The sequence below is a fragment of the Crocuta crocuta genome, unplaced genomic scaffold, assembly GCF_008692635.1.
Source record: "Crocuta crocuta isolate KB4526 unplaced genomic scaffold, BGI_CrCroc_1.0 scaffold38, whole genome shotgun sequence".
NCBI classification, from domain to species: Eukaryota; Metazoa; Chordata; class Mammalia; order Carnivora; family Hyaenidae; genus Crocuta; species Crocuta crocuta.
In genome coordinates, this window is record NW_027532605.1 from 4690280 (window position 1) to 4702733 (window position 12454).

At 36.3% G+C, this 12454-nt stretch overlaps 1 protein-coding gene across 1 annotated transcript in view; it reads left to right on the forward strand.

Annotated features, from left to right (window-relative positions):
• Window positions 1-1037: 1037 nt before the first annotated feature.
• Window positions 1038-12454, forward strand: part of COL5A2 (collagen type V alpha 2 chain) — a 147428-nt gene continuing 136011 nt past the window's right edge. The window contains exon 1 of the mRNA XM_077780206.1: window positions 1038-1294. Coding sequence (XP_077636332.1) covers window positions 1198-1294 — 97 coding nt within the window. The 5' untranslated portion in view covers window positions 1038-1197. The remainder of the gene's footprint in view (window positions 1295-12454) is intronic.

Here is a 12454-nt window from a genome sequence, read left to right on the forward strand (position 1 = left end):
GGTGGACTCAAGGCAGCAAATGTACTATGTGCAACTGGGACTGGTGTAGGAATAAAGGCTCCACCATTGCCTCTTATGTAGCTCTTTGCAATTTGGAACTTAGTTAATAATATATAACTCACTTTAGAGTCCCTAAACCCTAAACACTAATCAGGGCAAAGCCCCTTTCATAAATGAGAAAATGAGAGTGCAGAGAGATAAAGGACTTTGTGTTTACGAAATTGGTAAGTGGCAGATCTGTTGTTGAAAATGAGACTGCATCCAATGCAGTATCTTTCCCATTCCTCTACACTAACATAGTCTACTAGTTTTCTATGTAATAAAACTTTCTGGGCCAAGAGAGATCTGCAGATGTGTTCCACCAAACGAGATGTGGAGAAATGCAGAGATCATCTTAATTCAAAATAGGATGCATCACAAATTTATTTGTCTCCAACAGTTTTCCGTCACCTGAACCTTACCTGGGCACAGTTTTAATAGTCCCCTTCCAGAATCTGGAAAAAGAAACAGAATCTGGAAAAAGAAACAGAATCTGTTAAGGAGACAAGAATACTTTCTCTTCAGTGAAAAGAAGGGGTTAAAATTTGATCCTTTGAAAGTTTAAGGTAGACAAGAGTCCTGAATTATCTAGACACCAAAAAGTAGCCTAAAAGGCTGTATTTCCTCCCTAATGTCTTTTTCAGCTTATAGGGAAAAAGTGAAGGGGGAAAGGATTAGGAAGGGGAGAATAGGACTATATCCTTCTAACAGGATATATCCTTTCTGTTAAAAAAAAACACACAAAAAAAAACAAAAGAAAGAGAGAGAGAGAGAGAAAGGTTTGTTCCTGTGCTTAAGCCCCCATTTATGTTTAAAACGTAAATGAAGTAGGGACAGTTCAAGGCACAGAGGCGCGTGTTCTGATTTGGTTGTTTACCATCAATCAGACCGTTGCTTGGCAGACACTGGATGGTTATGAGCCTGAACAAGCTGAAAAGGGGCAGGAAAAGAAGTGGAGGCAGCATTCTTCCTATTTAAAGCTGCATCGCTTGAAAAAAGTTTTCTCAGACTGTGCTGGAGCCGGTGCTGAAAAAGGGGGTTTGCAAAGGCTGCCCTGGGGCTGGTGCTAAAAGAGCCCGCAGCTGACTTCATGGTGCTACAATAACCTTAGAATCTACTTTTCACTCCCAGGAGGACCCACATGTCTAATATTTAGACATGATGGCAAACTGGGTGGAAGCAAGACCTCTCCTCATTCTTACTGTTTTATTAGGGCAGTTTGTCTCAATAAAAGCCCAGGAAGAAGGCGAGGATGGTGAGTCTGCCGTTTGCTTTGCTTGTGGTGTTTACTGCACGGTTTGGGAAATAGGTGGAATGTTAAGCTTCGGGAAGGAAGAGTGAAGAGGAAGTTCTGGTTTGAAGTTGAGAAGGGGGCTGACAGATTTGCACCTGGGAAACGGCTCTGTCTCGGAAGACAATCAGGATATTTGTAAATGCGGAGCTTCTCCATCTGCCATTGGGCTGAATGTTTCTGGGAAAGCCTAGAAGTCCTTTTGCCTGAATGTGGACAGTGGGAAGTTTAAAAGGAAAGGAGAGTGCTTAAAACGGAGCACTAAAGGCACTTTTAGTCAGAGGAGCTCTGTTCTGTGGGCTGGAGTTTTCAGAGCAAGGAAAAGTCGTAGCAGAAGCTGGGTAGGGTGGAGTCTTTTTTGTACCGAACTTCAGCTGCTTCATACAATTCTTTGTTTAGAAAAACCTCTGCAGCCACTCTGATAACTGATTTTTCTTTGTCTTTGGCTTCTTGTTCTTTTCTCTTTACAGACTTTTACTTCTTTCCCATTTTCATTTGTGATCTTAAAACCGCTTTTGCTTACTGAGGGACAGTCTCGTTTACTTGTCCGTGACAGAGGTTGATGGAAGCCAGATTTCTCAAACAGTGGTATTTTCCCACCCTACTGACTTGATTATCCGGACAGTGGTGGTTCCCTTCTGGATGGCGGAAGGCTGCAAATCGGCATGCCTTATATATAATGTATTTATCATGGAGTTTTTGCATGGCCATTATCCTTTAGACACAAGTTTCTTTTCTTTTTTCTGATTTAAGACAAATCTTGCCTGGTTACCAACTTTTCTTTTTCATATGCAGTTTGCTCCTGGTTAGAGTTGGGTGGTATGGTATGGTTAAACAAAAATGCATGGCTGCTATAGAATATAAGAAAACATTTAAGTTGGTTCCACTGATTATTAAATCCTTATTCTCCAGACATGTTCTTTTTCATAATAGGCTGTATAGATTTTCATAACTATTTAACGTCAAACTCAAGCTTTTAAAACTTAGCACATTTAAACTTCTCTGTTATTGTCTTTTATACATACTTTTGAGTATATGTATATATTTATGCAGATATATGCATATGTGTGTATATTTTTTTTAATACCTGCTTCTATGTATTTTTACTCTGAAGATGTTCATAAAATTAATCTAGAGGCCACAAGGTCTAAAAATCATTTAAAGAGTGAAAATAAGAATGTGAGATGAATACCCAACAATCTGTCCAGAGTCCCATAGAGGGGGCACTTTCTAAAATCTTGTAACTTTTCATGTTACTTTTTATGTTTTAAAGAATGAGGCAATTTATAAAGGGTAAAACTCTTGAGTTTCTTTGAAATGGTGTGAAAAACATGAGTTGTTTGGAAGGGTGGGAAAAATAGTTGAATAGGTACTAGGAGACAGGAAAGGGGAGGGAAAAAACATGGAAAAATTACAATAGAAATAGCAAATCTAATTATAAAAGGAACAGTTCACTCCCCTCCCCCCCAAACAGTCAACAACTTTAATTTAAAACTTAACACAACTTTCTTTGTCAATATACTTTAAAATAAATAACGCGCTTTTTATAAAGTGTGGAAATAATTGAATATGTGAATAAATGAAAAGAGTGTTTCATAAGGTATATGGAATAGGCCATATGTTCAAAGACTTTCACAAATAGTTGTAATCACTCTGTAGGTGTTACTGAAAAATAAGGAGAGTTTAATGTTTCTTAATATTAATTTACATAAATGTTAGAAGTTTGATATTTGGTGCCAAACAGTCCCCATCTCCATATCAACCCTTCTTCCCCCTATATAACCAAACAGCACAGCAACCGGAATCCCAAACATCAGATTTTACAGAAAAAGTATAATTCCTTGCATATACATTGTAAAAATTAAATTCCTCTGTTTTACTCAACCTAGGAGAAAATAATGTGATAAAAATTCAATAGTAAAAGAAAGTGGTATGGCCTAAATTAAAGGTAATATATACAAGAATTCCAGAATCTAGCATACTCAGAGTTTTGTAATTTGTATTGTACGTACTTACTATTCATATTTTGGGTTCAGTTATATTGAATGGATACTTGGCAATGCTTTATTCCCCCTGTTCAGGCTTGACACAAGCTTAATAAAAGTGTCAGAATTTTGAAACTCCATGTGATTTTAAATTTGGGGAAGAGTAAGTTCAAGTAAATGCTTTAAACTAAAGAAATAGCTAAGGTACACAGGAAAAACAAGTATACTTTTCAAATTTTAGCTATAACTAAGTGATATAATGTGGTAGTGACTTTGTGGACAAATATCTCCTTTTTGAAATGTAGAGACGTGTTATCACATGTAGCTACATGTTTACAGGCTTTTATATTTTTCCTTTCAAGACTTCAGGGTATATTTTTTATCTGTTTGCAAATAACTGTTGCAAATAGTTTTATCTGTTGCAAAATAACTGTGGTTATTTGCCAGAAATGTCAACATAAGCATAGTGTATGCCTGATAGAAATACTTATGAACAATGAGCTAGAAGTAAATAAATAAAGCTTTAGGACCTGTGGGCCCAAATCATTACTACTTATAATAAATTTAAGAACTGAATTGATTTTTCAAATTCCTAAGAACTGAAGGGAAGTTGGGTCGACTTTAGTTGACACTATTAAATAGTGTCAAGAAGCAGAATTAAGATGACAAAAATCAGCTTTTCATGAGTTTTTGGGTATATATGTTTGTGATGGTGGTGGTGGGATGCTCTAAAAGGTTCCCCATTTGGTTTTTGTAGGAGAAAATACTAGTGCATTTATAGTAATTTTTATATTCCTAAACAAAGGTCTAACACCTAGGGAGTTATGCACATTTTTGTTATTAGAAATGGACAGACTTAATCTGAGAATATAATTTTTGATATGAATCATTGATTTCAACAACAGAGAAAGAATGGAGAAAAGGAGAGGTGCAGAATTGTACCATTTTATTTCCAGACACCAGGTAGGTAACACAAGCAAGTGAAGCAAGTGAGTGTTTGTACATCAACAGGGGATGATGGGCCTGTGGAGAACTGAGGATGCATGCCCACTTTAAGGCATTCAAAACCAGTGTTTTCCAGAAAGCATTGCATAAGCCAAATATAATATCTCTGAGCGCCAAGTCTGGCTCATGGACCATAAATTTGCAACCCTCCTGTTGCAACCCTACACTGATATCTTGGACCCAGGCTAGCTTCTGATTACTAAGAGATGAAGGGGTCAGAATCTTTTTTTATATCATGGTTTCTTCCATTTTTATGCCATATCTGCCATTTATCTCATTGTTACAATATGAATTTGAAGTCACAAATGCTTACTACTCAGTACTACTTGGACCAGATAATTTTAAATGCTTACTAAGTACTACTGGGTTGGATTGTTTTATAGGAAGTAGAGAATATAAATACATAGTTTAAGATACTTGATAACTCATAAATTGTTTTAAACTCATTACTTTTGAAATAGATACTTTGGATCATGTAGGATATGCAAACTTTCTTTTTATAGTGGATGTTTTAATCTAGGTTCAGCTGCATATACCAGAATGCAATAGTTTAAATTTTTTAAAAAAGTGTTTTTTTTTTCCAATAATAAAAACTTCTAGTTAGGTAATGAAAGGCTGGTATATTAGCTCTACAAAATCATCAAAGACTCAGTCTCTTTCTAGTTCTCTACTGTCATATCCCTGGGGTATAATCCTTCATGTTATGGTCTTAGATGGCTGCTGGAGTTCCAGCCATTACATTTACTTTTCAGGCATCTGGATAGAGGATGAGAGACAAAGACTGTGATTCTCTCTTTATTCGTGGAGACTATTAAGTCCTCATACCTTTTCAACTTACTTGTGGCCAGAATTCAGTCACATGGTTACACAAAGCTACAATGGTGGCTGGGAAGTGTAGTCTTTTAGGTAAGTAGCACTAGCGGTGTACTCTGCTGAATAGAATTATGTTATGAAGGAAATAAAAAAGAGAATAGCTGTTTGGAAGCATATATAGTCCCAACCCCAATGAGTATAAGTGTCACCCACTTTCATTGGAATAGATCTAGTTTCACTGGGCAGGATATAGTTGTATGACCAGATATACCCTGGTTACTGGTCACTTCTGAGTCGTCTGCGAAACCAAGAACATTGGATGGCACTTAAATTAGACTGCAGTTTTTTTGCTTTCTAATTCTTTTAAGATGCATTTAGAAGTACTTATAACTTTTATCCAAACTAAAGTGAAGCTTTCTTTTGAAGAATATCTCTCTCTATATATATGTAGACTGGTAGATTGATAAATACAGATAATTTTTTATATTGACAAATACAACATGTACTTTGACCATAACTCTCTAGGTTAGTGGGTAAGCAATCCACAGATCCATTTTGAGCTGGCTGCATAATCATCTGAAGAGCTTGTTACCAATATAGATTCTAGACTCCCCTCTTTCCCAAATATCTTGATGTATTTGGTTTGGGTGGGATTTAGTAAGCTCTCTAGGTGATTCTGATTCCTGTTGCTTAACTGCTATACTACATGTCTGCCTAACATCCTTCTGATATTGATGTAGACCAGTTGGCTTCTTGTTCCAAGACTATACAACTGTGATGTGGGAATAACTTGCTATTCTAGCTATTCCTTTCACTTGCAAAGATGCCGAATTGAAGTTTTTGCAAATTCATCATCATTTCTAGAAAAATGACTCAATGCCCAAATCCTCTTCATGATCGCTTAGGTAAATCACTCTACTATTCAATGAGCACATCTTATTAAAATATATTTCCAGGTGAACATATAATTTTCATTTTCCCTCTTTTACTTCCTACCTTCACACTTTTAGCACGCTTTTTCACCATAGGCCTAAAATTCATTGTTGATCAGTCTAGAAATGCACATAATGCTGGATATGAGGTAAAAAGAGGTAGAGAAAGCTTTGTTTTGAGGAGCTGGCACTTACAAGATTGGAATCATGTTAATCTATGGCCACAGAAAGCAATCTTTTTAAATCAAACAATATGCTCCTATTTGAAGGACAATCCATGCATCATAACTGACATTCAGGTTATGGAATGAGATAATTTTATCACATTCATAAAATGTTTAAAAATCAGTCATTTTTTGATCTACCATTTTTTCTTCTGAAATCACAACATTGAAAAATTTGGATTTACATATGAAAGATGTAGTAATGGTAGGGGAAAAGATTAAAATTATTATTTATTAATTGATTTTATTATATAAATTTGAGCAAATTGTACAAGTTTATATAAAACAGTGGAGGTGGGAAGATATTAACAATTCGGCTTTCCTCTTAATTCTTTTCCATGTCAATTTTACATGCATTTGATCTAAATTTCCTTTAAGACTGTTGAGCTGTTATAATCAATATTTTTAAAAGTATCTACCCTTGGCATTTGCTTGGTGAAAGGAGCAGACTGTCTTATGGAAAATTTTGCTTTAAAATTGCACATTGGCAACTTCGATGTTTTATTATATTTTATTGATATGTTCAAAACTAAGCCCTTCCAAAGAAATCAAGGTATTTCCATCCTACACATCTTATACTGACTATATTCTCTAAGGAACAATGTGTAAGATAAATCACAAGAATGCAAGATTTTTCTTCTCCACATGTTGCCTTCTACAGAAAAGATAGTGATATTAACAATATTAATGAATTAAGATGATCAATTAATGGAAACTTATCCCTATAGCTCTGTGGTATAATATTCAAACTCAAAAATCTTTGCATCCTTTTTTTTTTTTTTAAGTTTCTCCTGGGAAGGAGAAAAGAGAGTCTCACAGTTCTCTATCTCTGTCTCTCTGTCTCTCTCTCTGTCTCTCTCTCTCTCTCTCGGGTGTCTGCTCAGAGTTATAGATCCAGTTTCAAGAGACAACAAATATATTCGTAGTGGAAGTGTTGTTTGCAACATAAGCATCATAGCCTTATCGCAGTCGACATAGTTTAGTAAGGAAAGGAAGCCCAGTCCAACAATCACTGGGAAAACACATGGGTTCTGGTCTACCTCTGCTATTTAGCTGTTTTGCAATCTGCAGAGTCCTTTAGCTTCACCAAGCCTTTGGGGCCTCATCTAAAATCCAGGAAAATGTACACACCCCTGTAAATATGATGGGACTCTTAGGTGGATCATTTGGGAACTTCACCTGAAGGTAATTTTAGAGCACTTAAATGAAACACAGAAAGGATATTACAATCTGATTTCAGTCATCACCAGTACAAACCTTAGTGGTATATTTTTGACTTTATGTAATCTTTGAATTTATTTTGAGAAAACTCTGGATTGTTTCTCTTCTGTACTTTGTTTGTTCTCCATTTCCCATAGGAACTTGCTCCATCAATCATATTCTCTTTTCTATAACTACAACCACTTGCTTTCTTTGGTGCTTTTCCCGCTATATCATAAACAAGTTCCTCTCTCTGGGGCCTCTGTCTGGCTCCCACCCTTTCTTAATTCTTACCCTACCTGCTTTAAAAGAATAATATAGTTTTCTGTCTCTACCTCCATGCCCTTAACCATCCCTGTGCACTCTGACTTTTGCCCACTCCCTGCCCCATTCCAGTTAAGCTGGTGGAGTAAGATGAGGAGTAAGATGAAGACTAAAATGTGGGATATTCCAATGGGTACATTTTACCTGTCTTATCAGACCTTTCTCCTTTATTTGATACAAGTAACCACTCCAGCTTTCCTGACAGACTGCTCTCTGAAAGTTTCTTCCTATAGCTACCTCTCAGAATGGGCTCCTTCTCCTTTTTTCCCTTAGCACTTTGTTTTCTCAGAGGATTTAGTCCACTGGTCTTCCCTGTATATTCTTTTCCTAGATCCATCTAGAAATCAATCACTCTCAGGGTTTTATTTAACAGCTAACTGCTGATAATCCTGAAATCTCTCTCTGCAATCCAGAACTTCCACATGAACTTCAGAATTCTCCACTGATGGGCCATAACCACTTCAAGTTCAGTGTATCTAAAACTCAACTCATTATCTTTCCCCTAAGACAAGATGATCTTTCCTATGTATTCCTTATATCAGTTAACGCCAACATCATCTTACCTGATCACTCCAGTAAAATTCCAATCAATTACTAAATTCTACCATTTATCCACTAAATATTTCCTAAATATAGCTCTTCTCCCTGTCTTCTCCAAATGCTTCAGTTCAGGCCTACATCATATCCCTGAATTATTGCAATAGCATTTAAGTTCCCTGCTTTTCCGGGGTGCCTGGGTGGCTCAGTAGGTTAAGCATCCGACTTTGGCTCAGGTCATGATCTCATGGTTCATGGGTTCGAGCCCCATGTTGGGTTCTGTGCTGACAGCCAGCTCAGAGCCTGGAGCCTGTTTCAGATTCTGTGTCTCCCTCTCTCTCTGACCCTCCCCTGCTCACACTGTCTCTCTCTCTCCCTCTCCTTCTCAGAAATAAATAAAAACATTAAAAAAAATTTGAAATTCCCTGCCTTTCCTCCTTTGTGGCCCCCTCCCACCTGCATGTATATAGACCCCCTCTGTTGTCACTGTGATATAAAAATCTAAATAAAAAAATCTAATATCTGATCACATCATTACCTTCCCAATAACACTCCGTTGACTCTGATAACTTGGAGAAAGAATAACGTTCAAGCTCCTAAGCATGGCACACAAGACGTTCTACGATCTGACCTGTTTCTAGAATTTGAGTCATGTTGGCTGTAACTCCATGTCTCAAAATAAGAAATTGCTTGTAATTCTGACCCCCCACTGCACATATACACATGCACTTTTCCTTTTTTACCTCTGCTTTTTAGATTCCACTCCATGTTATAAATTCATTTTATGTGTTAGGTTCATGATAGTTATTCCATGCAAATATACCAGTTGAATATTATTTTTGAAAATCTAAAAAATATATTTCCCACCATTTATTCAAGTGCACTTATTTCAGATTCAGGCTTTGCAAATTTGCATATTCTTGAGCAATTTTTTTATTTCTCTATGTCTTAGTTTCTTTATGTATAAAATTAAATAATCTTTACCTCAAATAATTGTTATGAACACTATCCCATATATAAACCAAATATGTTTAGCAACAGCTCCCAGAAAATAGCAAGAGCTCATTAAATGATAGTAGATATGATTGTTCCATTACTATTTAATGACATAGAAATAATAATAAATGCTTATTGGGTGATTATGATGCTGAAAATGTTAGATATTATGGAAAAATAAACAACTTTTGTGCTCAAATAGATGAAAGTCTAGTGTAAAACTTAAAATGCAAATTTTACCTACCATTGTATTGTGGTCATTTTGATAATACATCAATATATTTATCTGATTTCTAATTGGGCTATATTTTAAACCAATTAAAAAAGTTACTTCAAACAGTGGAGCTTTGCTGTATTGGCTCCTTGTATAGGTTTACTATGGGAAAAAACAAAAGAAACAAAAACATCATTCCACTGAAGACTGTCTCATGGCCATGTGGTTTGAGGCATCACCCCCCCTTCCTGTTTCACACTCCCCCACACACATTTCATTCTGTGCAATGGTTTCCAGTGTGTGAGCAAGCCAGGCAGGATTCATTCCATGCCCCAGTGCTACCTCATGCCTGTCTACCAGCTATGTCTGTTTCAGAGTTTATTTTCTGAAAATATGATAGTCATAAAAGTCTCTATTAAAAATTGGAAGCTTATTTTCCAAACTGCATTGCTCTGGGTTGCATTTGGAATGAGAGGAATTGCTTCACTGCACAGGGATTTACAAGACAGCTCCCAGGACTATTTGGATACAGAAGTGGGGGTGACCCATCTTTTCCCAGACTTTGCAGCAAGTCTCTTCATTTTCCAAAGGCTGCTGGTTTCTTCACTTCTTCTACTCTCAGGAGATTTTTGTGAAATTTACTCCAGAAAGCAGAAACCGGTGTAGGAAGTAGGCACATATTCACACTCGTGCTTTCCTTACTTTGCTGTACTTTTCATGCTTCTAAGTTTTTCAAACTTAAATAAAATTATGTTTTTGACTTATAGGGAGGCACACTTATGGAATTTTACCAGATAATTTGTAGCTTTGAATTTCTTTAATTAAATCTTTATTATTCAGTATGGTTGTTCTGCGGCCATCAGCTTTAGATTTTTTTTTTCATTATGGAATTCTAAAAATATGGATGGTTTCCATAGCAAATAAATTCATTTATAGAGCTTTAATCTTTTTATTTATCTTAAATACTAGTTGTATGTCTACTATTTGCTCCTGAGGTAGAAGAACCTATTTGATTTATTTATGCTAGTTTTAAATTATTATTTTTTTAATGTTTATCTATTTTTGAAAGAGACAGAGGGATAGAGCATGAGTTGGGAGGAGCAGAGAGAGAGGGAGACAGAGAATCCAAAGCAGGCTGCAGGCTCTGAGCTGTCAGTACAGAGCCCGACACGAGGCTTGAACTCACAAACCATGAGATCATGACTTGAGCCAAAGTTGGACACTTAAATGACTGAGCCACCCAGGTGCTCCTAGTTCAAAATTATTTTTAAACCCTTTCTTTCTCATTCTTTGCAGAGCTTTAGATTGAAGAAATGATTAAGTTACAGTTTAATTCAGAACATCAGGTTTCTCATGTTAGTGCTAATTTTTGAACTAGAACTTCTGGTAGGATGAGCTGGTAGACAATGAAGTTAACTGATTATCATAGTAGACGAACTGCAAAAAAACTTCCTAGTTTTCTGGTCTTTGGCTATAAACACAAAACCTCTGAAGCTTTAGAAACAAGGCTTGTATTTTATTTTGAGAAGGCAAAGGGACCTGGTCACTCCAACGTAAATGAGTGATTCTGATATAAGAATTGTCTTTTACACAAGTTTATACTGGTAAAAAAAATGACTTGGGCCCTTGAAGGAGGAACAACTGAACATTTTCATCAGAGTTCTTGTGTTCAAGCCTTCAGGTGCTATAAGTGTTATGCTTTTCTGAGTATTCTTTAAAAGTCTCACTTCTTTCTCCAACCATTTCCCATATCCCCTCAAGTCTTGGTGTCCACTGATGAGATTAGGCAAAGGTTTGTGCTTTTATTTTTCTCCCTCAAGCATAGTAAAACTGAACTAGATTTTGCTGAGGAACCACTAATAAATTCCCAAACAATTGGAATTCTCATTAGCCTGGGAAGAATTCAGTCTTCTTACAATCTGTTTATTTTTTTAAAAAAGTGGGGTAATTCCTTTATGTAGAGAATGAGACAAAACTGAAACAGACTTAGCTCTATAGAGATTAATCAGTGAATGCATTCAAAGTTCCATTGGCAAGGCTTGTGATGGCTTGCGTCATGGAGGATGATAAAGTAAAATTAAATTAGTCTTTTGACTAATGATAATTAAACTAGTATTTTTAAATGATATTTTGGCATATTCAGCATATAAATAACTTGCCAAAGGAACACTTACCTGAGCTACCTTGTATTCCTTCTACATCTGTTCCATGGAGGCAATGTTGCAAAGTCCCTGAGAAATGAGCAGGTTCAGTTCTAGAAAAAAACAATTTGGAAATGGATGACTTTTATTTTATTTTGTTTTGCTTTGTTTCAGGAAAATATGCTCTCAGCCTCCTTTCTGTTTGAAGGGAAAGCATTCAGAATTCTGCATGAAAATCAGGGTCTCACTGCAGCTCTACCTGGAGGTCACCTTCTCAAATTTTGCCTCAAATTACAGACTTTTCCCTGGAGCCTGATCTCCTATCAAAACCTACCTGTTTGTTGTCTGCTTCTTTCCTTCTCCATAGGAAACTAACACACAACACATGCTCTCCTAGTTACTATTCCAGTGCACAGTTTTAATAAATTTACTCACTTATAATGAGAGCTAAATATATGGTAATTTGCCTTTTGCAATCTTTTTTTTTCCCCACTATTCTCTGGCCATCAGAATCAGTGGATGAAAATGCCAATATCAGATGAACTCTGTGACTCACGCTTTAGGTGGATGAAACTTGGCTGTCCTGGACATTCTATACTTACTTGCGCATGGAGGGTTCCACAATCAAGACATTAGAATCACTTCAGATCCATTCTAATAGAAACTAAAAGTTGCATTAGTATAAGAAAAATGGAAATTTGCCCACCAGATTCCCACTGTTTCCGAAGAGAAACTTTGAGTTTCTTCAGGATA